This window comes from Corylus avellana, chromosome 2, assembly GCF_965113065.1.
Source record: "Corylus avellana chromosome 2, dhCorAvel1.hap1.2, whole genome shotgun sequence".
NCBI classification, from domain to species: Eukaryota; Viridiplantae; Streptophyta; class Magnoliopsida; order Fagales; family Betulaceae; genus Corylus; species Corylus avellana.
This window is the reverse complement of record NC_142491.1, coordinates 33,679,229-33,707,070: the sequence shown is the minus strand read 5'-3', so window position 1 is coordinate 33,707,070 and position 27,842 is coordinate 33,679,229. Positions and strand designations below refer to the sequence as shown.

General features: G+C 37.8%; 2 protein-coding genes across 4 annotated transcripts in view; both read left to right on the top strand.

Moving 5' to 3' along the window:
- Positions 1–2,185: 2,185 nt before the first annotated feature.
- Positions 2,186–6,383, top strand: LOC148587675 (uncharacterized). Its single transcript, XM_088512752.1, has 8 exons — positions 2,186–2,603; positions 3,006–3,192; positions 3,280–3,340; positions 3,456–3,529; positions 3,668–3,765; positions 3,863–3,928; positions 5,340–5,390; positions 6,307–6,383. Exons 1-8 carry the CDS (start codon positions 2,186–2,188, stop codon positions 6,381–6,383), a joined length of 1,032 nt encoding a protein of 343 aa, XP_088368878.1.
- A 6,667-nt stretch (positions 6,384–13,050) lies between these two features.
- The window catches only part of LOC132174791 (5'-3' exonuclease family protein), a 68,209-nt gene continuing 53,417 nt past the window's right edge, over positions 13,051–27,842 (top strand). For 2 of the 3 annotated variants that reach the window (XM_059586497.2, XM_059586473.2), the window contains exons 1-4: positions 13,051–13,435; positions 13,588–13,793; positions 19,681–19,912; positions 24,996–25,075. In XM_059586497.2, the coding sequence (XP_059442480.1) occupies positions 13,635–13,793; positions 19,681–19,912; positions 24,996–25,075 (471 nt within the window). In that variant the 5' untranslated portion in view covers positions 13,051–13,435; positions 13,588–13,634. Of the gene's footprint in view, positions 13,451–13,587; positions 13,794–19,680; positions 19,913–24,995; positions 25,076–27,842 lie in introns of all 3 variants that reach the window. The other variant, XM_059586488.2, reaches the window with a different exon arrangement.

Here is a 27,842-nt window from a genome sequence, read left to right as displayed (position 1 = left end):
CACATGAACTACACATTGAGCTTACTTTCTTCCACATTTTTAGCTTCTCCTCACTTGAGAAGAACCAACCCATCCGAAAGTCTCCCCCATTTCCTCTCTTCTCTCATTTCTTCCTCCCTCGCGTGTAGGACTGGCAATTTTGACACGACCCAACAACCCGACACGAAATTAGCGGGTTTGGGTTTACGTTAAACTGGTTTGGGTTATAAACGGGTCGATCCGTTTATGATCTATTTATGAGTGCCTAACGGGTCGTGTCACGGGTCGACCGACCAGACCCGCTTGTGGTTTTTTTTAAAACAAATTTATTATTATTATTATTATTAACCTAAAAGAATTAAAGAAAAAGACTAAAAGTAAAAAAAGCACAGCACTGTCAGCACACTCGTTCGGCGCAAGGAACAAGTTCTTGAAACGGTGAAACCCATTCCTCCCTCTCGGCCTCACTCCTCTCCTCACCGGACCTCACGCCACGCCACCGCACACGCCCACGCCACGGCCACGTCACTGCCGGTCTCTCTCTCTTGCCGCTCTTCCACTTGTCAGTCATCAGACTCCTCACGCAGCCACGTCCCAACTCCCACGCCATGCCACCGCCACTCCTCGCCTCCTCTACCGCCGCTCTCTCTCTTCCGCCGATGTCGCATCCGGTATGTATCTCTCTCTTCAGTCTCTTGCTCTCTCAAATCTGATTCTCTGATTTTGTGGATTGTTGATGTTCACTTGTTTGGTGTTATTGTTAACGTATGAGTTAAGGTTAAGGACATAAGGTTTTTTAATTTTTTGCTTTTGTTTCTGAAAATCAAAGAGGATATTACTGATTTGAAACACAAAAACGACTAACACAGTGAACACACCATTCTAATCGGCAGAAACACAAAATCACTTCAAAATTTTCACAACAAACACAAAAGCCTAAAATGAAGCAAAACCCAACCACCCAACCTGTTTGGTGAACAATGAGCTACAACTGAAACAGGGAGGGAGATGGATTTCAAAGAAGAAGGGGAAACAGGGGAGGGGATTTCAGATTTTTGCTTGTGATCTAACTGAATACCCATTGCTTTCTGATATTCGGGCAAACCCACCCATACCCATAATATTTTGGCTAACCCACCCATACCTAAAAAGGTTAAAATCCATACCCATTCTCTCTCTCGGCCTCGTTTAGTGAAGAACGAAATGGGGAGGGGATTTTAAATTTTTGCTCGCATCCATACCAGAGAAGAGAGAAAACGATAGAGACATTGGATAGTTGACAGGTTTTGATGATTCTCCTTGGGAGCTTTCAACCAAACATGGGACGACCGAGTGGGGAATGTGAATCCATGCTTTTGGTAATAAATCCTTCTTGGCTGGATGGGGCAAAACCGGCAGGCAAAAGGGGTCTGAATTGAGTAGAAAAATATTTTTTTAGTCGTTGTGATTTGGGGTTGTAACAAAGAGGCCTCCAATATATATATATATATACTAAGTGATTAAAGCTCCAATATCTCATCCTAGAATACTTATCAAAAAAAAAAAAAAATCTCATCCTAGAACATGCTAGGAGGCCTCCAATTTATATATATATATATATAAAATTGCTAAACACAATTTGACAACAAACAATGTGTTTGATGAATGACAAAGAATTAATGCTTACTTAATTCTAGTTTTGTGATAACATTATTAAATCTGATTTGATTCTTACTTTTGAACTTATCTTTAACTAACTTATTAACGATTATGTGTGTAGGTGATTAACGAAGATTCGGTTGTATTCAATGATGACGTGGTTGAAATAAATACAATAGGAGATGAAGATCCTTCTGTTCATACGAATCCGATGACGAACAAAAGGGTTTAGAAGAAGCGTATGAAGACCTCAGCAGTTTGGACCCATTTTGATAAAGTTCGTTCTAAAGATCCAAATGACTCAAGGATATGGGCAAAATGCAAGTTTTGTGATCATAAATATATAGCTAATAGTTCACATGGAACTGGAAATCTGCAGAAGCATATGAAGGTTTGTGGGGGGAAAAATGATCATGATATTAAGCAATTGCTTTTATCTAGAGATCAAGGAACTCTATCAGTAAGTACCTCAAAATTTGATCCTAAAATATATAGAGAATTGTTGGTTGCTACGATTATTAAGCATGACTTGCCATTTTCATATGTTGAATATGATGGTGTAAGAGAGATGCATAGATACTTGCGTAGTGATGTACCATTAATCTCTAGAAATACTGCTACGGCAGAATTGGTTAAGATGCATATGTTGGAGAAACAAAAGGTTAAGTCTTTGTTAACTGTTTGTCCTGGGAGGATTAGTTTTACATCTGATTTGTGGACTTCTTTGAAAACTGATGGATATATTTGCCTCACTGCTCATTTTATTGACAAAAATTGGGTATTATCTAAAAGGGTGATAAGTTTTTCATTTATGCCCTCACCACATAATGATGATTCTTTGGCTGACAAGATAGATAGTTTGCTACAAGAGTGGGGGATTGATAAAAAGGTTTTCTCTATAACATTAGATAATGCTTCTACAAATGATGGTTATGTTGAGAAACTGAAACAAAAATTAAACATAAGGAAAGTCCTTCTTTGTGAAGGTGAGTTGTTTCATATGCGTTGTTGTGCCCATATTCTTAATTTGATTGTGCAAGATGGATTGAAAGAGATCACTGATGCTATCCAAAATATTCGAGATAGTGTTAAGTATTTTAGAGGATCATAAGTGAGAAAACAAAGTTTTCTTCATGCTGTCAATCAAATGTCATTGGACAGTAACAAGGGGTTAAGACAAGATGTGCCAACCAGATGGAATTCGACATATCTTATGCTTGAGAATGCTATTCACTATAGGTGTGCTTTTGCTTATTTGGAGATGACTGATAAAAATTATAAATTTTGTCCTAATTCACTTGAGTGGGAAAGGGTGATTGATTTCAGTACTTTTTTGGGCTACTTTTATCGTGCTACATGTGCTTTTTCTGGTACCAAATATCCCACAGCCAATTTATACTTTCTTATAGTTGCATTGATTTATGTGAACTTGAGGCAAGAAGTGGGCGAAGATGGGTATAAGAGATTAATGGCAAATCAAATGCTCACCAAATTTGAGAAATATTGGTTAGAATTTAATGTAGCGTTGGCCATTGCAGTTGTCTTAGATCCTCGTTACAAGCTTCGCCTTGTAAAGTACTACTATACGAAGATTTATTGAGCTGATTCTGAAGAGTATAATAATGTTTCTAACAAGTTAATCAAACTTTTTGTGGAGTATAGTACTCCTACAACTTCAAGCTCTACAGTCGTTCTGCCACAAGAAGACCCAGATTGGGAAAAGGTGAATAATATCATTAGTTTCTTAGCTCGTTAGTAACTTACTAACTTAGTATATTATATATATATACTCATAACCATTTACTAATTTTATGTTTATATTCTCTCTGCTCATGTAGAAATTTCTAGCATTTGATGGAGTCGATTCTGATGCAAACAAGACTCAATTAGAAATTTATTTGGATGAGCCCAAGTATGTGGAAAAGAATGCGACATTTGATATCCTTTCATTTTGGAAAGGAAATTAATTTTGTTATCCTGAAGTAGCTGCCATGGCTCGTGATATTTTGAGTATTCCTATTTCGACTGTTGCTTCAGAATCCACTTTTAGTGTTGGTGGACGTGTGATTGATCAGTATAGGAGTTCACTTAAACCTGATATTGTTGATGCATTAATTTGTACTAGAGATTGGTTATATGGAGAGCAAGGTAATATTAGTTATTTGCATATTTTATTTTTTTCATTTACTTGTATTTTTTTTTATCTTACTTTAATGACATTAATTTCTCTTATCTTTTGATATAGAACAAGCTTTAATGACGGTGGATAACGAAGAAGATGATGTTCTGACATTGAATAGTATCAATTCCTGTGAGATTCCAAGTTCATCTGGAGCATGTTAAAATGAGCATATTTGTGGATCATTCAACTATTCAAGAGTGGACAACAAGTGGCAAAAATGAGAACCCATTTTGTATTTGTAAATTTGTAATGATGTAGTTTTTTTTTTTTTTTTTTTGTTATTTGATTAGACAATTAAGCATATTAACTTATAACTATTAAGTGATTTGGTGTGGCTAGCCTGCTAGGAGTTTAATTTTAAGAGATAATTGCTAAAAATATTATTATTATTTAAAAAAAAAAAAAAAAAATCATTTTTTAAGTTAAACGGGTAAACGGGTCGTGTTGACCCGGCACGACCCGTTATTTTAAACGGGTCTCACGGGTCGTGTCGGGTGACCCGTGAAATACTCAGGTTCGTATCGTGTCGGGGGTCCGACCCGTTTAATAAACGGGTCGTGTTTGGGTTTTGGCTAAACGGGTCACGGGTACCCACGGGTCGTAAACGGGTCGACCCGTGGACCCGTTTTGCCAGCCCGACTCGCATGAAGTATAAAGGTTGGCCATGGATTTTGAGCTTGTAAAGGCATAGCAAATAGTTAACTAAATAGTAAGTTCATTTCTCTTGCTCTCTCCTCCTCATTTTCTCTTGCTATTCCATATGGGTTTAAGATTGTTAGAGTTGGGTTTTGAACTCAAAAATACCCTTAAGAGGGCTGTACACATTTTCCTTCATGGCTTAAAACCCATTGTTCTTACTCAAGCAACTTCACTCTCTTTCATGCATGAACTAGGTTTGAGCTTGGGCTTTGATTGAAACCCACTTTACTGCCATTTTCAAGTACCGAGTTACGTTTGTTGGCATTCAAACATCCAATTTACCGATTGGATTGAGATAATTTTCTAATCCCTAATTTTCCCTCTAAGTTAGGTCAATTTTTTGGTATATGGCTAAATTCCTAAAATTGGCTTAGGGCTTTTGTGTGTAGTGAATTGATACACATTATTTATGCATTGGGTTGTTAAATTAATGGAATGAAACTTCAATTTTGCCAATGATTGAAGTATGGGTGTAAACCCTAATTTTATATAGTTTGAATTAATTTTGGGCTTTTGGTATGTAAACACTAGGAATGCTATTTGAATGAGTTAATTACATTTAAGTGTTAATTAATCATAGGCTTTCATGGGTTCCATGGAAATTGATACCTATGGGGTTTAGTTTCTAATATGTCATATTAGAATCATAATGATTATTGGGAATAGTATGAGTTATAAAATTGGGGGTAAATTGCTAGATTAAATGGCTTAGGAAAAGAATATTAATTATTGGGCAAACCTATAGAACATGATACTTGTTGTGCTCTAGTACTTTTTAAATAGTGAGAGTTGTTAAGTTAAGAATAGAGCTTAATTATGTGTTTATGTTGTAAATGCTTAGGCGCATTGCGGTTGAGTCAAGAGTTCACTGAAGGGTACTCAAGCGAACAAGGTAAGTATGTTACTTACTGGACGAAAAGATAATATTTTTAAAGTATAAAAGATGTTTTGGATGAACGATTGATGTATGATGTTTTGAGATACTATGACTATTGATGATGATCTATGAGATGTGTTGGATGAATGGTTGATGTAATGTTTTTATAAGCTTTTATCGGTGTACAAGATAATGTGATGATTATGTTGTTATAAGCATTTTGATGGTTGGCATAGTTTATGACATGATTCTATGATTTTATGATATGAGTTATGATAGCATATGAGTTTAAGGATTTATTGACATAAGCATGAACATGGCAAGATAAATGAAATGGAAACAGGGTTCAACTCCGGTGGTGATTGAGTATGGTCTCACTACCGTGGAGTTGGCCTCATGCATAATGGAAAACAGGGTGACAACTCCGATGGTGATTGAGTGTGGTCTCGCTGTAGAGAGCTATCCTCATGTATAACTCTGGTGGTGATTGAGTATGGTCTCACTACCGTTGAGCGGGCCTCATGTATAACTCTAGTGGTGATTGAGTATTGTCTTACTACTGAGAGCTGGCCTCACAATAGAACTAGCACAAGATGATGAGCATGAGCATGAGCATGAGCATAAGCACGCATAGCATATAATTGTATAATGATGATGATTGGTTTTGTATGATTTTTATACTAGACATATCAATATGCATATGTGATTGGTATGAGACGGAACATATATGTATATTGTTATGGCTAGACATTGCATGATGACTTCCCTATGTTTTATTGTTGAGCTATGTATCTTGTAAGTGTGTACAAAGTTCAATTGTTATTTTGGATAAAACTAGTAAGTTTTATACTGCTGAGCATCTCTATTTTATGGAGACGGCGGGCTTATAATTCTGCCTATATCATGGGTGGTGGTAATTCCCATGGTACAGACGATATTGTTGATGCAGGTATAGGAACAATAGACGATGACCTTGTGGCCCTGTATCTAGGTTACCATGGTGTCTGAGGCCTGGATACATTGGGTGTTTATTTTGTTGGACTAGTTGATAGCCCTCTTTTGTAGAGCATTCATATATATGCTTAGGCAATGTTATTTTGTATATTGCTCGTGTCGTATGTGACACTTTTGTATAGCCATTCTTTTGTATGTAAGCTTTAATCACTTAGATGTATTAATTAGCTCTGATGAGATACGTATGTCTAACGCTATTTATATTTCGTTGCAAAGATATGAACTCTAACAAATCATTGATAATGCATGTAGCTATGTGTGGCATATTATACTGTCAATCAGGTTAATGCATGGGTTTATAGGATACTGCGGTATCGCCATGCCACTGTGACAATCTGCTTTATTGTGGGTAATGCTTTTTAAAAGAAAAAATTTCTAGCCATGTTTTATAAAGCTGGTCGTCACAAATAATAGCGCAAGTCTAACGACTTAGTAAGTAAACCTCATAATTGGGTATAACATGAGCCCATTTAAGCAGAAATAAACGTGCAGCTTTAGTAAACATTTAAAAGAAGGTGTTGTCTCTGTTAATACACCTCTAAAAATATGGTTTGGTTGAATAAATGGTGGTGTATTCTCGGCGGCAATCACCCAAGTATTTTAATGCAGAAAAACTAGTGCTTTATAGGTCATAACTTACATTTATGGTTTACTCAATATATTATCCATTCTTAGCAGGGTTGGCGCTATCCTGATAGACCTATAATACAATACCGGTGCCCGGGCCATTGCACGCTACCGTCCATCACATTAGTGGCACAACGACCTTGAGTGGCCCACACCACTAATGATGTACGTCCTGTAGTGACCAACCATTGAGGAATGGGTGACCAGATCAGAAAATCATTGAATCCAAGAGCACGCACACACACACATTTGACCATAAAATGAAGTCTATATAGTAAGACCAAGTCCATTATACCGCCGTACCAGTGTATCATATCATTTGATGCATCTTATCAACAAGTTATTAAAGCAGTTACCAAGTCATTATAAAAAGTAAACATGCTCATATCATATGCGTGGTCAATCAACTGACATATCCCACGTTTTTAAGGAAAGTGTTCGTGAGTGGTTACTTATCTTGTACGCTCGCTTGAATCTTTCGATTACAGAAAACCCTACTATAACGAAATACGACACATCGCTATGCATAGTACTAGAGGACTTCTATGATTGTAATACTAAGCCTTCTAACAAAAGGGATTGTTGGACTCTAAAATACACGAGAGTGAGGCTTAAGGGCAGATGCCTGGTTTCCTAGCCGTACGTTCGAGCTCGAGGGCGTACGTCCGGTCAGTGAGTTAGGCAATCCGACCAAAAAATTCAAACTGTATTTTAAGGTATGGGCTGATATATCTCCTTCTAGGCTATTGAATAAACACATGGAAGGCAATTAACATGCTGTCATGCAACTTAAAGCAATAAAAGAAGGGTTTAAAACTCTTTCAAAACATACTTAGCTTTTGCAAAGAAATAGGCTGAAAGCTTTACCAAAACATCTTCAAAACATAAAATACCAGTAACTACAATAAAAGACCATGGAATGGGTAAGGGATTACCTTAGAATACAGCAAGAACACAAGGCTTTCTTCCTTATCTCTCTCCAATGATAAAACTCACAAAGACACTCACACAAGGGGTTTCAGAAGGCCTGAGGGCAGGAATGGGGCATAAGGGTTGAGGGGAAGGGGTATTTATAGGTGAAAAAAAGCTGAGGGCATTGCAGGGTGTTCTGAAAAGTAGCGTACGTCTGGTACTATTGGGGCGTACGTCCGGTACTATTATACATTGGGTAAAAGGGTTCAGCGTATGTCTTGAGGTATTGCTCACTGGGTCAAGGATTGGTGAGGTACGTACGGGTGGTCCCCCAGCGTATGACCTCACTAAAAGACAGGAGCGTACGTACGGTGGTTCCCCGTCGTACGTCCTCACTAAAAGACAGGAGCGTACTTACGGTGGTCCCCCAGCGTACGTTCTCACTAAAAGACAGGAGCGTACATACGATTAGAAATGTGGAGTTTTAGGTTTTACCTCAAGGCTTCTAGGATAAGTACTAGGGTTTTGGTCTTTTGTTTTAAAACTAGGTTTTATGAAATATGAGTTTCAAATAAAATGGTTGTTTTTATCGGGGTATTACATAGTCCCATATAAATATAATGCTAGTTATACCCTTAATTAATTAATTGTATACACATGAAATCTATGATTATTATTGATTAATAACATAGTCCATAAACATAGTTACATTCTCGTGTAGTTGGGTCGGGTTGAGCTCGTGAGCCCTAAACGAGCCAGGCGAGCTACACCATTCTCGAGTTAAACAAGTCGAGCTCGCGATCCCTAAATGAGCTAGGCAAGTTGGACGAGCTCGACTTAAACGAGTCAAACGTACGAGCTCCCGTCGAGTTTAATCGAGCGAGCCGGGTATGAGTCACTAGCTAATCGAGCAAGTTTCAACAGTAATGAGCGAGCTTGTACAGTGTCGAGCTTGAGTTCGAGTCGAGCTTAGCCAAGCGGAATCAAGCAAGCTGTTGAGTGTGTCGGCTTATTTATAGCCCTACTTATAATGATAACATTGCTGAAGTTGTCTTGGAAAATGCTCCATGTAATGCAAAATATACATCACCAAAAATTCAAAAAGAAATTTTGCATATCATTGCAAGTAAAGTGCGAGATGTGATTTTTAAAAAAATTGGGTATGCCAAATTTTGCATTCTTGTTGATGAAGCTTGGGATGAGTCAAAAAGGGAACAAATGACAATTATTTTTAGGTTTGTTGATAAAGATGGTTTTATCAAGGCGAGATTCTTTCATATTGTCCATGTCAAAGATACTACTGCATTAACTTTAAAAAATGAGATATGTAATGTCCTTTCTCGTTACGACCTCCCAATTGAGAATATTTGAGGTTAGGGATATGATAGAGCAAGTAATATGCGTGGTGAATGAAATTGACTGCAAGCTTTATTTCTTAAAGAATGTGCTATTAGAATATTTTATATATTATTCTCTAGGCTTTATTGTCTTTCCTATTAGGGTTTATTCCTTACCTTAATTAATCTAGGGTTTCTTGCCTATCACTCTTAGCCGCTCTCTATATATAGAGGCCTCTGTAATATATCATTATAATATATAGAAGATATGTAGTCTATTATATGCTTCCGCTCTCTCTCTTGAGAGTGGAAGAATGAGAGAGAGAGAAGAGAGAGTGGAAGCATAAGACTCTTCTCTTCTTCTCATGCTGCCACATGTCCCTCAAAGAGCCCACCACATCAGCCCTAGCCTTTGCCACGTGTCAGATCCGAAAAATAAAAATAAAAATTCATCCGGATCTAAGCTTTTTTGACCTGATTCAATGGGTTAGAACCAGATCATCTCATTCGAGCCAGACTGACCCATTGAATGGTCCACGGGTTTTAGCCATTTTGGCCCAATTAAATCTACCCACTTGTCAATTCTGGTTCAGTTTCACAACCCTCCTAGCCCATGATCCAAAACTGTCGATCCTATCCAGTGGGTTAGACCCAGATCCATGAATCTGGCAATCCGATCCGTCAACTTGACCAAGCGGGTCTCATTCTGGTTCGGTTTCACAACCCGAAGCGGCCTAATATTTGTTTCTAACCGGTCCAACTACTTTCGGCTCAGCTGCCCAAGCCGGCCCACTCTCAAACTGGTCCAGTAAGTCAACCCAACCCACGGGTTAGAGCCAATTCACTCAAATTCGAAACAAATCGGGTCCTATACGTTTCAGCCGAATAGGCCAACTAGGTCCATTCCTATGACCCGGTCCAAATAGTCAACCTGGTTCACCAGGTTAGACTCGGGTCATATCATTTTTGGGTCAGACCATATGCAATGGTCCACGGGTTTTGGCCTATTTTGGATCAATGAAACCGGCACAATTTAGCCTATCCTATAAGATTCAAATTCAAGTCTTAGGCCAAGTCCATGGCCCAAATCATTCATGGCCACCAGCCGCCATCCTCCACCTCCGGCCGCCAACTCCTGAGACAAAAAAAAAAAAAAAAAAAATCATAATTTCCCTTTCTTTTTTCCAATCTCAAGCTTACACCTTGAGTTTGAGGGGGGATGTTAGAATATTTTATCTAGGGTTTATTGTCTTTCCTATTAGAGTTTATTCCCTACTTTAATTAGTCTAAGGTTTCTTGCTTATCACTTTTATCCTCTTTATATATATAGAGGCCTATGTAACATATCATTATAATGCATAGAAGAGATGTAGTATATTATATGCTTCTGCTGTCTCTCTTCTCTCTCTCATTCTTCCGCCCTCAATATATTCAACCATATATTTAACAGTCGCTATGCATATTATGTGCATTGCTTTGCTCATAAACTACAATTAACTTTAGTTGCAGCATCTAGAGAAGCAAAATTTGTTCCTCAATTCTTGTTGTTGGTTCTTCAGAACGCCATGATAAATTTTAGTCTTTTCAAGTTGTTGAGATTCTCAAATGAGGGAATAAATTATGCTCAACGTGGTGATGCTAAGGCGGCTTATATGGCGTTAACCTCATTTGAATTTGTTTTGATCTTCCATTTGATGAAACAGATTATGGGATTTACTAATTTTTTTTGCCAAGCTTTACAACAAAATTCTCAAGACATTTTAAATGCTATGAGTGTAGTTTCAACTACAAAATTACTTCTTGAAAAGTTGAGAAATGAAGAGTGGGAGCTTTTTCTTGATATTGTTAAATCATTTTGTGAAAAAAAAAATGAAATTGATGTTTCTGATATGAATGCTCATTACATTAGAGCTCGAGACAGATCCCGTTGCCAATGATGACAATGGAGTATCATTTTATAATTTATATATTTATTGTTACAATAGATTTCTAATTGCAAGAACTGAATAATAGATTCAATGAGCATGCAGTGAAACTTTTTATTCTTAGCGCTGCTTTAAGCCCTAAAGATGCATACAAATCATTTAAGATTGATGATATATACAACTTAGTTGAGAAGTTTTATCCTCAAGATTTCACCAAGCAAGAAAAAATCTCTTTGAGATTTCAATTGCATTATTATCAGCTTGATGTGCCAAAACATTCAGATTTTCAGAATTTGTTCACTTTATCTGAGTTATGCAGAGGATTGACAATTTCGGGAAAGTCAAAGATCTATAATTTGATTTACAGGTTAATTCATCTAGTGTTGACAATACCTGTTTCTACCGCCACCACTGAACGAGCATTTTTTGCCATGAAACTTGTAAAAACTAGATTACGTAGTAGAATGGAGGATGAGTTTGTAGCAGATCATTTGGTCATTTATATTGAGAAAGAAATTGCTAAGGAATTTCACTACAAAAATGATAATGGATGAATTTTATTCTGTGAAAGATCATCATTGAGCATAATTCCAAGGACATACATAGTTCTTTTATGGAATTTTTTTTTGTACATGTTTATAACAAACTGCAATACTTTTGTATTCGGAAGGGAAGTTCTTTTTAATGATGATTTTATAGGCATGTAACTTTTGTATACAGTTATAACTTATGACTTTTCATATATATTGGATTTTAGACCCCCCACGAAAAAATTCTTGGTTCCTCCCCTGCCGCTAACGGCACTCCTATTAGAGACACAACGAATTAGGATCTGATTCAGTTCAAATGAACTGGAGAATATCTAGTTAATTATAGTTGATGGGTATTTTTGTTCCCTCAAAAGTGAAAAGACAAAAATACTCTTAAAGTATTACCAACTAGATATTCTCAAGTTCATTTAAACTGGAGAGGACCCTGTTCCGACACAAACGAGCCGAAATCATGTTTTGAGTTGTACAAGATCCAACAGGAACGTGAGATGGTCCTAATTCCCTTGCTTGAACCGCAACCCAGACCTTCTTTGCCCGCGTAAAAATCTCTGCCTTCCCCTTTTTGTATTTCACCCTTTTGTTAGGCCCTTTGTCCACCAAAGGGGCCTTGCCTTTCAAGTTAATCATATTCAACTTTGGAAGGGAAGTTCTTTTTAAGGATGATTCTATAGACATGTAACTTTTGTACACATTATAACTTATGAGTTAGAATGAAATTAAGTTTAAGATTTGTTTGTCTTGTTTTACATAAATACGTATGTGTGTGTGTATATATATATATTTGATTTTGAATCCCAAGAAAAAATTTCTAGTTCCTCCCTTGCCGCTAATTGCGCTCCTATTAGAGATACACGAATTAGGATCTTATCCAGTTCAAATGAGCTGAAGAATATCCAGTTAGTTATAGTAGAGAAGTATTTTTGTCCTCTCAAAAAGTGAAAAGACAAAAATACTATTAAAGTATAATTAATTAGATATTCTCTAGTTTATTTGAGCAGGAGAGAATCCTGTTTCAACAAAGACGAGCCGGAATTGTGTTTTGAGTGGTACAAGACCCAACAGAACGTGAGATGATTCTAATTCCCTTGCCTGACCTGCAACCCATACCTTCTTTGCCCTCGAAAAAATCTCAGCCTTCCCCTTTCTGTATTTCACCCTTCTGTTGGGCCCTTTGTCTACCAAAGGGACCTTGCCCTTCAAGTTAATCATATTCAACTTATTAGGGCCTTTTATAACATCCTCAGCTGCTGGGTTAGAATTCAAAAGCCCACATCCCATCGTCCCATGATTACATGATGGACAAATGGCTAAATTCATTCGGCCCAAACAAATCCTTATCTCCACCTGTAGCTTCTATAGTGTCCCTCAACCTTGCGTATTCGACGCCGTCAGCCGTCGGCCGTCTGCCGTCACACTGCAACTATCGGCGAGAGTCTTGTCGGCGGTGAGAACACGCCCCTGCGAAGCTAGAGTGAGATCCTTCGGCGAAGCAGCTCTCGCCAGAGAAGGATCCTTCGGCAACATGACCTCCGCCGCCAATGAGTGGGATTGAATCGCCGGAACTTGGCCGCTCGTTTCCGATTTCCTGGGCATCACCGAACTCGTCTTTCCGGCGAGTCCCGACAGCCACAGAGGCACCTTTGCAATCGGCTCCACAAGAAGGCCCAAAAGGATCCTCTGGCGCTCTCACCGTGGTTCGTAACACCTCCGTGAGATATTTCTTTGTGCTTCTTTCTTTAAATTGAGATATTATATGTCATTACCTTTTTTTTTAATTAATAATTTGATCCATTGAGACATACATGATTCTTCGTTACCTTTGGTCATTACGTAATTGGAATTTCAGGTCACTGCACACTTTTGAGGCTTTCTTCCTTTAGCTGCTATGAATTCATGGCATGCTATCAGTCTTCGCTTGTCCACATTCATTCGTTATGGAGGAGCTTTGCATGCTTAGGGATAAACTTGTCAAGGGCTCCAAACAATGGAAATTATTTGCGCAATCTAAAGAAACCATATCTGATTTTTCCTTCACACAAACTATCCAGAAAGGTATGCTCAGTGATACGTATCTAGCGATTTTTAGTCTCTAAATATAGTGCTAGCCTTCTTCCAGAGTGGTAGTGTTAATAATGAATATGAAAATTAGAAGTTTTGCTAGTCTAAATTAGGGTGCATTTAGGATTGCGATTTCGCAAGAATAATCTGCGTTTTTAAAAGATATCGCAAAACGTAAGGCGTTTGGCATTGCGATTTAAAAAACACTTAATTTAAAATAGGAAAGAAATCTGCGATTTCAATAAGCAGGCTAGAGGGTGCTTATTTGAAAAAGTGCGAATTTAAACCAAAATCATGAATTCGCATAACAAGTATTTAAATAAAAAAGTACTTTTTAACATGTTTTACCAAACGCCTTTACGATTTTAAAAAGTAGTGATTTTAAAAACGTTATTTTTAAAATTGCACTTATTGAAACCGCAATCCCAAACGGACCTTAGTATATATGGGTTAGATTCAATTACACTTGGTTTAACTTTTTGTTATTGTTACACCAGTAAATAAATTTTAATCGAATTTATGTTTTTACAATTCAGCATCAGATTACATGTTTTCTCTATGCTAAAGGTGCATCCAAAATTTCATGCAAATGATGTCATTTACTATCAAATCTTTAAATTTACATATTTTGTAAAAGACTGAAATTTTTAATATTTTGTAGATTAAATAGTTCCTAGTCTTTGATTATCTCAATATTTAGTGTGTAGAAATTAGAGGAAGAACAAGTCCAAGTGTAGGTTTATCAAAACACTAATCCAATGAATTTTTTTTTGACAAGAGTTAATCTAGATGTAGCTTGAACGTAATCCTATACATACATGCGTTTGTGTAAAACCCCCTTTGAAGCGCACTTGTTGTATTTTGGATGTTTTTCTCCTCTTTTATTTATTTTTATTTTTATTTTTATCTTTTTGATGGCTGGAATTGTAACAGATTATAGGAAATATATGGAATGGTGCAAATTGTAATTGGAAGAGAGAATGAAGATATATTTATTATAGAACTGAATTGTTACAATAGATAGATGAATACTAATGACAAAATATTTATGGCTTATTCAAGGTAGTCAGGCCTCCTAACAAGATTCAGCTTCCTTTCTCCTACTGGCGATTTTCTTTAAATAAACATGTTTCTAATTTGAATTCCACCAAATCAGATTCGTTGTAACTGCCCGAGATTAACGCCCATTCAAATTTAAATGCCCATATACTTGTTCAATTGTTGAAGACCATTTCCCAATCAATCCCTTCTAGTTTTCTAGAATATTCACGCACCTCAGCCCTTTCATTTTTTTTTTGATAAGTAATAACCAGTCTTATTAAAATCATAAGGTGCCCCAAAGTACACATGGAGTATACAAAAGGATCACCTAACTAGAAAAAGAAAAGCGAGCAAGGAAATCATCATACCTAATTGACAACGGGGATAAATGTGCTACAGTCCAAAGATACAAAGTATGAAAACAAGAGGATAAAATGTCCTCCAAAGATCTCTCCAAGTCCTCAAAGCACCTATTGTTTCTTTCCTACCATAAACACCAAAAGAGGCACGTAGGCACCATCTTCCAGACTGCAGCACTCCTCCGCCTCCCAGAAGACCATCAATAGGCTAGCAAATCAAATACCCGTCTAGGCATCACCCAGGTCATCTGAAAGCGACTTAAGATGGCATACCACAGAGCAGAAGCAACCTCACAATGAAGGAGATGATCCACCGTCTCCTCGCTTCTCTTGCACATGCAACACCTATTTATAACAATAACGTGATGCTTCTTGAGATTATCCAAGGTTAGAATTTTGTCTAGAGCCGCCGACCATGCAAAGAAGACCGATCTTGGAGGAGCCTGTGTCTACCACACACTCTTCCAAGGGAAGCTCCTACCTTCATTACAAGCCAAAGAATAAAAGAGGGCCTTGGCCTTGAAGAGACCTCTTTTGGAGGAAGTCCACCACAATCTATCTTCACACTCTCGTCTCACCCTGACTGAATGCAACACCTGGAGAAAGGACACAAAGACTTCCAACTCCCAATCATGTGCCTCTCTAGTGAAACTTACATTCCACTTATTTGAACCTCCCAACATCTCCATATTAGCCGCAACTGAGGCATTCTTTACACAAGCAATACCAAATAAAACTGGAAAGGCTACCTTGAGAACCGTATCTCCACACCACAAGTCATGCCAAAAGCTAATCCTCATCCCATCCCCCACCATATGTCTAGTAAAGCCTTTGAGAGTCTCCCACCCTTTCTTGATATTCTTCCACAACCCCACCCCAAAAGCTCCTCCAGGCTCAAGAGAGCACCACCCGCCCCATAAGCTCCCATACTTCGAATCTACTGCCACTCTCCACCAAGCATCTCTCTCAATCCCATAGCGCCACAATCATTTCCCTAAAAGTGCGCAGTTGAACACCATTAAATTTCTGATACCCTACCCTCCCTCCTTAATTGGAGTGCAAACCTTCGCCCAATGCACAAAGTGACACTTGAACTCTTCACCTATACCTCCCCATAAAAAATTGCGTTGTAACTTCTTGATGTGCTTAGCAACACTCACTGGGATAGGAAAGAGAGACAAATAATAAGTGGGCAAATTAGCCAGGGTACTCTTGATAAGGGTGACCTTACCACCCTTCGATAAATACATCATTTTCCAGCTGGCCAACCGGTATTCTAGCTTCTCATTAATGCCATCCCAAATATGCTTGGCCTTATAAGAGGCTCCCAACGGAAGACCAAGATACTTCACTAGCAAAGAGGCAACCCCGCATCCTAAGAAACCGGCTAACATACCCACTTGCTCCACATTACCCATTGGAATTAAAACCGACTTAGCTACATTACCTTCAACCCGGAGGCAGCTTCGAACAGCAAAAACACATTATGCAAATAACGCAATTGGCTGGGCATAGGATTGCAAAAGATCAAGGTGTCACCCCAGCCCTTTCATTTTTCCAAGAGAGCACTTGACTTTTCTACCCTCCTTAATTGCTGCCAGCTCACCTCTTTACTTTCACAAGACACTTTTCTACTACATTAATTGTTGCCATCACACTATTCATTTCCCAAAATACTTTCTACCACATTAATTGTTGACTCCATAACTCAACCCTCACCATCCGATTTTCCTAATTCAATCCTCAACATCCAAACTCGTCAGCTCACTCTTCAGCTACTGAGTCTCCCCATGTCTCGCATTGTTTTCCTTCATTTATGCTCCAACATTCAATTTCTCTGTCCCTCGCGGTATCTATGGCTGAAGGCCACCATTATCCGCTACACCCCACCCCCATTGGCTCAAAGAGGTGGTTTGAGTCACCTTTTTGTTTTTATTTTTATTTTTTATTTTAATTTTAATTTTAAAAAAATATTTTCTATTTTTCTTCATTTAATATATATTTTTTTTGTTTAAAATTTTTTGTTGAGGCATATGACATGTGTCATGTTTTGATTGGTTTGATGTGGAATTCCGTTAGTTTCATGTGTGAAAGATGAACGAAGGTACCATCTCCGTATTTACTCATAATAAGTAATCAAGATATCATTAAAAGTGTAGGGCGCCCCCAGGTACACAAGGAGTATCCTAGAGAAGTCACCTAGCTAGTAGGAGCGAAAAGAACAAGAAAATTATAATAACTAAGTACCAAAGGAGATAAAAGCAACTATCCAAAGATACATGGTGTTCAAAAATAAAGGCTGAATCTCCTTCAATGTCCTTTCACTCTCCTCAAAAGTTTTGCTATTCATTTCTCTTTATAGACACCACAAATGGCACGAAGGCACCATCTTCCACACAGTAGCTCCATGAGTTCTGCTTGTAGTCCATCAACAAGAATACATGTTGACTACTTGTCTAGGCATAACCCAAGACAGCCCAAATCGATCGAAGAAAATATTTCAATAGCACAAGCAACCTCACAATGAAGAAGAAGATGGTTCGCAGACTCCCCATTCCTTTTACATGTACAACACTTGCCAACCATAATGACACGCCATTTTTGGAGATTATCTATGGTAAGGATCTTTTATAGGGTCACCGACCAAGCACCCTCAATGGAACCTTAGTCTACCAAATACTATTTCAGAGGAAACGTAAACCATCATTACAACTCTATTTAACACCAAACAATCCTCTTTTGGATGGGGTCCACCACAACTTGTTCTCATTGTCTCGTCTCACTCTGACTGAATATAACACCTTGAATAATGAGGCAAAGATATCCATCTCCCAATCATGAGCCTCTCTAGCAAACCTCATGTTTGACTGAATGGATCCTCCCTCAAGTTCCACGTGAGCCGTAGCAAAAGCATCATTTGCGCAATCAATACCAAATAAAATTGAAGGCTTAGGGCCATTCCCCACACCAAAGATCATGCCAAAATCTAACCTTGGAGCTATCTCCCACCTCAAATTTGGTATGACATGAGAACTTCTTCAAACCTCTTAATATTATTCCATAACCCCACCCCATACGTCCCTTTTCCATATGTACAATGTTGGGTGAAGAAACCTAATGTAGGAGTTATTACATGTCCAAATCTTCTTGGCTTGTCAGTCAGCACCCATTCTTAGTGCCCTAAAATCTGAATGTGGACTGGTGTATGATACCTCACTTATGCTGGTATGTTGCTTCGCAGTTCCCGTTATCTGCTTTTGAAAGTAATGGGGGTGTTTAGAAAAAAGTTTGAAGCAGTTGCCGCTATCTGCTTTTGAAAGTAATGGGGGTGTTTAGAAAAAAGTTTGAAAACTCTTTTCTGTTTCAAATACCAAAAATCACTTGTCAGACAATAGTTATCCAAACACTTTTCAGAAAATGTGGTCTTCATAGAATACAATTTTCAGTTTTCGAAAACGAAAACACATTTCAAAACATATTTTTTACATGTTTGGTTCTGGTCTGATAACTAGTTTTAAAAATACAGAAGTTGGAACTAGTGTCAGATCAGATGTTTGTAGTTTTAAAAATAAAAAAAATAGGAACCAATGCTAGATATGTGGCTAACCCGTGGTTTTGCACGATGATCCTGTTCGGTGGTCATGGATTTGTTTGGCAGCCTTGCGGAGTTGTGGTGGCCATCGGATCAGCCTGACAACCATCATGGTGGCCGCAGATCTGTTTGGTGGCCCTGCCCCTCACAGAGAAGGGGTGGCGGCTGCCACCCATAGATGCCAGCCTCCAGCGGGCCATTTTTTTTCTTGTTTCTTTTATGTGTTGAAAACACTTCCCAAATTTTTGCTTTTCATAAATATTTTTCAGTTTATCAAACGAATTTTCTTTTATGAACTCCAACATGTTACACTTTTTCATATGTGGCCCTTACCAAAAACATTTCTCAATTTTTAATTTTTCAAAAACTTTTTCCAAACCCAAAACTGAAGATGCATTTTGAAAATTTTACCAAACGGGAAATATTTTAAAGTTTTTGGGGATTGAAAAACAATTTAATAACAAAATTACGTTGTTGAAGTCCTTCCTCAGGAAGATTCGGAAGTCTCTCATGAGATTCCCTATAGAAATTTGTTGACAACAACCTATATTTTATCAACTTCAAGATGTTGGCCTGTAGAAATCCTCTGTCAACCATAAGGTTGAGTTATACCTATGACCATCATATAAAACAGGAGAAAAAATAAGGTGACATACATGCACTGCACAATATGGAGAATCTAAATGTGAACTACATATGATGGGTAACAAATAAAAATATTTATGGAAGCCAGACAGACATATTTTCTTTACAGTTCTTGATTGGTTTTTGGGCAGGTTTTCCACTTTCAGAATTCAGCCAAGAGTTTTCAATAGATTTAACTTGGGTTTTGAATAATATGTTTGTCATTTATTCATCTTATTTTTGTGTCCGATTCTTGTTTTCTCAGGGCTATTGTAATTTATCCAATAATGTGAAGTCATCTTTACCTGGTGTTATTCATGCAACTTCTCTTAGTAACGTGGTCATTCCTTCTGAAAGTGAACAAATACTGCGCCAAGATGCACTACTTAATTCAGCCAAGTGTGAAGAAGGGGCACTGAATACTAATCCTTCAGATGGTAGAGTTATGCTCATTGATGGCACATCAATCATGTATCGGGCTTACTACAGGCTTTTAGGTATCTTGTTTTACTTCCTATCTTGGGTAATATCAAATGATTTTATTAGGAGTTGGTACTTTTGTCTTGCTTCTTATGTTTATTGGACTGGATTCGTGGTACTTGTATGGTATGATGGGCTCTTATAATTAGTAGTCTTCCTTACTGCATGAACTTGGATTACCTCGTCCAAAATATTGAAATTTCATTTTGGAAGATTTTTATTCCTTGAGCGTCATGCTAGGAGTGTTCATGGATTGGGTGTGTTGTGGCCACTTTGATAAAGTTTTGAATTTTAGTTAAAGGTATTATAATAATTATCAGTGGTTGTTTGGGGTTGTGATTTATTTTGGCTAACATAGAATGGGCCATGAGTTTAAATTAAATTGAGAAGGGTCAATTTCAGTTCGAGCACATTTGATAAATATCTCAGAATATTACTTATCAAAAATAAATAAATATCTCAGAATATTTATTTTCCTTCTTCAGCTGTCATATTTGGGTTGATTAAAGGGTAATTTTTATTTCTTTTTGATAAGGTAATCAGAATAATGTTAATTTCAGTGTTTTGTGTATCCTAAAAATGGTTATATCTAATGATTTAGACAATTTACTGCATAAGTGGTTTGTAAGAGATGCTGGCAGTACCTGCTGTTATGATAAAGTTATAAGAAAATTTGGGGCTTGAAAGATAACTTTTCTGTTTGGACTGGTTGCCGAATCTGTGTATTGTCTGAAACTATCATCTGAAATTGCCCATGGACCATTTGAAATTTACAATAATGGCCATTGGTAATCTTTCACTTATTTTTCTCTGAAGTTGCTTCATAACACTGTTAATAATGGGAAAATATTCAATCCAGGCACTTTCTTCATTTTTTTTTTGATAAGTAATGATGATATATAAAAAGAGCGCAGAGGGGCGCAACCCACATACACGGGAAGTATAAACAGAGAGCGCCTAGGAGGGAGAGAAATGAAAAAGAAAATCAGAGAAACTAATAACTAAGGGAGCTAGCCAAGCGGCTGTCCAAGAGTAAAGAGTAAAGAAGAAAAAATGAGTCAATTTCTCTATGGTCCTAGTGGAATTTTCAAAACATCTAGCATTTCTTTCATTCCAAATACACCACATAAGACATAGATGGTCCTAGTGGATCATCTTCCAGGCACTTACTTCATTAGAAGACCAGAATTTGTTTTTGATAATTAAGTAATTCATTGAAGAGCGCAAAGGAGTACAACCCTAGTATACAAGATGTATACAAAGAAAGGCCCTACTAAAGGCGAAAAAAAGGAACAAAAAGCCACAAATTGAGGCATAGTAGAAAACTGAGACACATTAAAAGTGCCCGCCCAATGGAATAGAGTCTTGATAAACAGCTTTTTGAGCTCGTCCAACGTCTTTTCTTGATCTTCAAAACATCATGCATTCCGCACTCTCCAAATAGTCTACATTAGACACAATGGGGCTATTCTCTACACCTTCTTTACTAAGCGGTCATCTCTCTTGCCTTGCCAACAAGCTAACAAATCTGCCACCCTTCCTTGCATGACCCATGTGACATCAAAAATAGTAAATAACACGCTCCTTAAGGCTCATTCCACTTCACAGTGAAGACCAGAAAATTATGAGCTCTTATTAATTACTTTACTTTTATGGTGTTCCAAGTCAGGCTTCCGTGAAAACTAATTTATTTAGAAGATTAAGTTTTTAACCTTGGATTGGCATGGGACAATTTTGAACTTTCATACGACAGGTGTGAAATTTATCTTGTTCCAACTTGGTAAAGCTGACGTGCTTTCCAGCGTTAAGCTGGATCAGTTTTGCCATTCATTTCGATTTTATTTGCTATACATAATTATTGCAGTGTTTTGATACCATGTAACAAAGCCTATGAAATAGAAATGATAATAAAATGAAATGAAACTATTCAATCACATAGCCATTTCTTCTCTCTTTATTTATAGATGTTTGTACAAGAATATTTTGATAGCTAGAGGACACCTCAGTAAGACTCCTAGCCTTCTTCTAGAAGGTTTACAAACCACTCCTCATACTCTTTGGAATATACACACCTTTATACACACATTCATTTCACTCCTAACACTTTCCATTTGGTTGTCATTATTCTGGTTAGATCTCTATGGTTCTTAGGGTTCCTTTCCTTTTTCTTTTTAAATATTTGGTTAGAGATGCAATTATATGAAGCCACCATTGTTTATCTATGAGGTTGTTTAGTTATGTTCGTATTCACTTAATGCTAGAGTGAATATGAGAATGAGGTTAGCATGGTTAGCATACAATTAAAATTTTGTATTAAACTTGAACCTCCAAAACAAAAAAAGAGATGATTATATGTTGACAATTTAAATGTGAGGCCTAAGCCAATTTAATTAGAACGTTTTTTTGTTTTAATATGTAATCAAGTGTTTATTAAAAAAAGCGTCAGGCGCTCCTAAGTACACTAGAAGTATACACAAGGAGCGCCTAAACCCACAAAGCAACCCAAATCCAAAACCCCACAAGGAACCCTACACCCTCTTGCCTTTTCCATGGCTGGGCCCCTCATAATTAATAGAACTTTCCAAGTTCTTCGGTTCCCTCTTTCCTTTCAGCTTAGAAGCACAAGCCGCCTTCAATCGTAGGGGAGAGGGATCAAACCCTGCCAAAAGCTGGGAGAAAGACCAAACTCCCGAGGAAAACAGAGAGAGCATCGACTTCATCAACACCACCGTTTTGAACTAGAATAATTAAAACATTTTACGCAATAATATGATAATCTCTTAAATTTTTGAATCTCCCTAAAAAAGACAGGATTATATGTTTTTGATAGGTAATCAAAGAAGTTTTATAAAAAGGGGATTATATGTTGATAACTTGAATGCAAAGGCCTAAGCCCATTCAATTAAGACAGTAGGGTTTGCCTTTAGGTGCTTCATATAAGGTCACTTCTATTTGGAATGGAGTTATCGAGAATATGGAACATTGGTTAGCTGGACAGAAGAAGCTTTATTTGTCTAAGGGAGGTATGTTGACTTTAATTAAAAGTAGGCTTTTTGACCTACCTACTTATTATCTATCATTGTTCCTTATTCCAGTGGGTGTGGCTAATAGACTAGAGAGGCTTCAAAGGGATTTTTTATGGGGTTGCATTGGGGATGAGGTAAAATTCCATTTAGTGAATTGGAAGAGGATTTGTACTCCGATAGAGTTAGGTGGGTTGGGAGTTTCAAATTTGATTCAATTTAATCTACCTCTTCTAGAAAAATGGTTGTGGCGGTATGCTATAGAGTGAAAGGCTTTATGGAAATCGGTAATTGCTGCTAAAAATGTGAGTATGAGGGGTGGTTGGAGTTCAAAAGAGGTATTAGGAACTTATGGAGTGGGTGTGTGGAAGCATATTAGAAGGGGTTTGTTCGCTTTGAGGTTGGGGTTGGGTCCAAAGTAAGTTTTTGGCATGACATTTGGTGTGAGGATAGCCTGTTGAAGCTATGTTATCCGACTTTGTTTAGTATTGCTCGGCATAAGGACGCGTGGGTGGTGGATAACATGTACTTTCAAGATGGAGTTATCCAGTGGAACGTCATCTTTACGTGTTTAGTCCAGGATTGGGAGATTGAGATGATACTATCTTTCTTCAAGAGGTTGTATTCTTTCCAGGTTCGATATGGCAAGGAGGACATGTTAATTTGGATTCCTTCCAAGAGGGGTCAATTTGAAGTAAAGTCGTTCTATAAAGTGTTAACTAGCCAGGCTAGACATTCATTTCCATGGAAGAGTATCTGGCGTGTAAAGGCTCTGTCGAGGGTGGCATTTTTTGTGTGGACAATGGCCTTGGGAAAAATTTTGACGTACGATAATTTGCGAAAAAGGAATGTTGTGGTGGTTGAATGGTGTTGTATGTGTAAGAAGATTGGGGAGTCCATTGACCACTTACTTCATTGCGAAGTTGCACGAGAATTATGGAGTTATGTTCTTTCTCTGTTTGGGGTAGAGTGGGTTATGTCGAGATGGGTGCCAGATCTATTGACTAGTTGGGGTGCTGTGTGTGGAGGTGGTTCCACCAAGGAAGTTTGGAGGATGGTTCCGTTGTGTATATAACGTGGTGTATTTGGCGTGAGAGGAATGCTTGGCACTTTGAAGACATAGAGACTTCAATCTTTGAATTGCGGAAGTTTTTTCTTAACACAATATATATATAATCATAGCTTGCGTGTTTTTACTGATGCAGATTTTCTATTTTTTTTTTGATAAATAAGTGATTCATTAAAAAGCATAGAGGGGCACAACTCTAGTACACAAGAAGTTTACATAGACACACACCCCTTTAAAGATAAAATGAAGAACACAAGTCCACAAATTGATGCATGGTAGAAACTTGAGGAATGTTCAAGGCTCCCGCCCAAAGGAAAAACAATTTGAGAAACCTATTGCTAAGCTCCGCCATTGTCATTTCCTTATCTTCAAAACATCGAGCATTCCTCTCCTTCCAAATAGTCCACATAAGGCACAAAGGGGCCATTCTCCACACCTCCCTCACCATTTTATTACCCCTTTGGCCTTTCCAGCAAGCTAGGTGGTCAAAGCTAGGAGTTTCTATTTTTATGTTCTTCTTTTTCTTCCTATTAGGGGTTTTCTTGAATACTCCCTGTATATTATGGTTATGTCCCTCTGCGCTTTATTAATAATATGAAATTACTTATAAAAATAAAATACAATAAAATAAAGATAGTAGGTGCTAGTGGATTTTTTTTCCCTCAAGCTTTCAATAAACTATTTACTGGCTTTCCTTATTATCTAAACAATAAACAGTCTTATGTTGGAGGGGAATGTTTCAGCTGCCCAGTATTTCAATTTCTAACACTGGCTAAAAGAGACACTGCAATTAAGGGAGAAACTCCACCAGTTGACTTGTCTGTTTTCCCAAACATGGAGATTCCTTTTTTATTGATTATTCGCTCTGTATGTGTTAGCATCAACTTTTAGCTTCAAGATGCAACCCAATGCCTGCTTATTGTAATCAGAAAAATTTACATTTTTTCCTTTGCATTGACTAATATGTTTCTGCTGATCATTATTTTGTTTTCTGTTGATCGAGAATAGCAAAAGTGCACCATGGCCATCTGTCACACGCTGATGGAAATGGAGATTGGGTTTTAACTATATTTACAGCTCTATCTCTTGTAAGTAATATTTATATTAGGTTTGTGGGTTATCTTTCAATTTGTTTCTTCTGCTGTACTCACAATGACTTTATTACAGCATTGATTTAATGCGACTCCCCTTCCCACTTCCCAGATTCGAATGCAGATCCTTGTCAGAGTTGCATTTTCTCTTAATAAGAGATGTAGCATCAAAATTGTTAACTTTTGTGCATGTACTCTTTTCTGTTATAAACTTGAGAACAAATATGTGCAATCTTAGCCTGAATATTCTCTATGTTTGTTGTCCAGTATTTTACGAGGTATGGTTAGCCAAAGGATTATGGACCCCTAGAAGCACAATGGCACACCGTTTTCGTTTGTCTTGCTAATGAACCCTCTATCTTCCACTTGGAAATTGGATAGAGTTATACTGACGCAGGATTTTATATACGATTAGTTCTGCGAATGTGCTAGAAGAGGACAATTATTGATGTGTTCCTAAGATTGTCACCTATATTCTAGTTGAAAATTAAGAACTGTTTGAGTCTATGGCTTCTTGTTGAATCTTCACATTTTGTTCTGGTTGTAGCATACCTTTAATATAGATTACAAAAAATTTTGAACTTGAAAATATTAGAAATTAGTTTTATTTTATTAATATCAGGAGCAAGACATCTTCACTTTTTACTCAGAATGGAGTTATATTTCACTTACACTGTGTTTTGGTTTTAGAGATGTGTTCCATTAGTCTTTGGGTATTTAGTATAATCCGTAAGTGAAATAAAACTATAAGTTATCAGGATATACGCTTAAGTCCAGTCATATTTGGTTATGAGAAGTGAGAATGGCACTGGTCTTCCTACTCGAAACATAATCCATAAATGAAATAAAACTATATGCTATCAGGATATACTCATTAGTCATATTTGGTTATGGGAAGAGAAAAGACTAGTGGTATTTGGACTAGATGATGATTTTCTCATTGAAGAAGGGGGGTGAGTGACAGGCCTGGGACTTGTGCTTGTCTATCAAATAATAATAATAAAAAAATCTGGTTTTGGTTTTGGGAGTTTTTTGTTGGTCTAGTGCGAGAAGGATATGTATTAGTACTTATAGCAAAATGGCATGTACATTTTTTTGTGAACTTGTTGACTATGCTAAACTTCGATTAATTCTGTTCTTAGTGATAATCGTGCTCTAGGTATCCCCTTGTTAAACCATCCACAATTGAACTTATTTTCGCCTATCATGGCTTTCTTCCTCCCTGTGGTTCCTTGGGGTGTTCATGCGTTGGATTGGTTAGGTCTAAGGGGGATATTTCTAATCAAACTGACCCTTTTGGTTGTATAGCATGCCCACCTGAACTGAATTAAATACCTTTGAAACCACTGGTTTGATTGTAGGGAAGTCGAGCTAAAGGTGGTTTGGGTTGATCTGTTGTTAAGGCCAGATCATAATATCCTCCACCATCACCACACATATAGCTCCCACTTGACCACATCTCCTAAATTACTTAAAGGATCCAAATAGGTAAGCATGGTAATTGAATTCAACCCAAACTGAATGGGAAAATGTCAAGATTTGTTGTCAAATCGAGAATTTGAGTCATAAACCAGCTTGAGCTTGATTGATCATGATATTGACAGAGAAGTGATCAAGGCCCAAGAACAATGTAGCTTAGGTCACTAAGGAGGCTATCAACCCTAACTGAAAGGGAAAACGACAAGATTTGTTGTCAAAACCATAATCTGAGTCGTAAGCCAGCATGAGCATGAGTGATCATGACATTGATAGAAAAGCCATAAAGGCCCAAAGACAATGTAGCCTAGGTCACCAAGGAGGTGATCATGGAGAAGCTGGGCTGGGAGTCAAGTTTGCGGGGAGTGTGGATGAGTTGTGGAGTATGATGGCAAAGAGATTGTGGATGAGATGAGGAGTGGAGGAGGGGCTAAGAAGTTAATTGTTTAGCTGTGGTAAAATTTCCCCATAGGTAGTTTGTCCCTCTGGCCCTTGCTTTTCCTCAGGTATAGGGGATTTTTTGAGGGGTTTTGGTTTTGCTATGACTGCATTGGCTGGGATGGATTTGAGTTGTGAGGGAGGGCAATGAAGCCGTGGAGCTATTCAATGGGGTGGAAGCCTCTCTCTGTACCCGTCTAAGTTCATATTCCCTAGCTGTGTTGGGGAATTTTGGTGGCTCAAGTTTTGGGTGCTTAGATTGGCTAGTGCAAAGAGTGAAGGAAATCCATCGAGTTGTGGGGTCTCGTGCAGGGCTATTGAAGTTGAAGCTAGCCATTGTCATCAGGGCTCGGCCTCTAGTTCTAAACTAGGGAACAAAGGCAGGGAGTTAAAGAAGGTTGGAGTGTTCCATCAATTACGATTCAAAAGGCGAGAGCTCAAGCTGTGGTAAAGGTAAGGAAAGGGGGTTATCAGTTTTTAATGAAGCCTAAATTGTTATCTTGGAATGTAAGAGGGTTGAATGAGGAGGATAAATGTTTTAGGGTGAGAAACTTAGTTAGAGAGTGGAAGGTTGACATTGTCTGTTTTCAAGAGACTAAGCTTGAAGTCATGTCTTGTAGTGTGGTGCATAGTTTTTGGGGTTGCCATCATGTGGATTGGTGTTGTTTGGACTCCAGAGGGGCTTCAAGAGATGTTTTGATTATGTGAACTAGGAGGGTGGTGGAGATGATCGACGAGTGTGTGGGGGAGTTCTCTTGGGATGTTACCTTTAGAAATGTTGATGATCATTTCACTTGGGCTTTTGCCGGCGTCTATGGCCCTAATTCGGATAGGTATGGAAGGCTCATTT

What these genes read in the sequence shown, in the direction of transcription:
- LOC148587675 (XM_088512752.1), top strand. Translation starts at nt 2,186, where the DNA reads ATGCATAGATACTTGCGTAGTGATGTACCATTAATCTCTAGAAATACT. An exon ending in TACAAGCTTCGCCTTGTAAA is followed by an intron (nt 3,193 to 3,279) that starts GTACTACTATAC and finishes TGTGGAGTATAG; the next exon opens with TACTCCTACAACTTCAAGCT. An exon ending in AAGACCCAGATTGGGAAAAG is followed by an intron (nt 3,341 to 3,455) that starts GTGAATAATATC and finishes CTGCTCATGTAG; the next exon opens with AAATTTCTAGCATTTGATGG.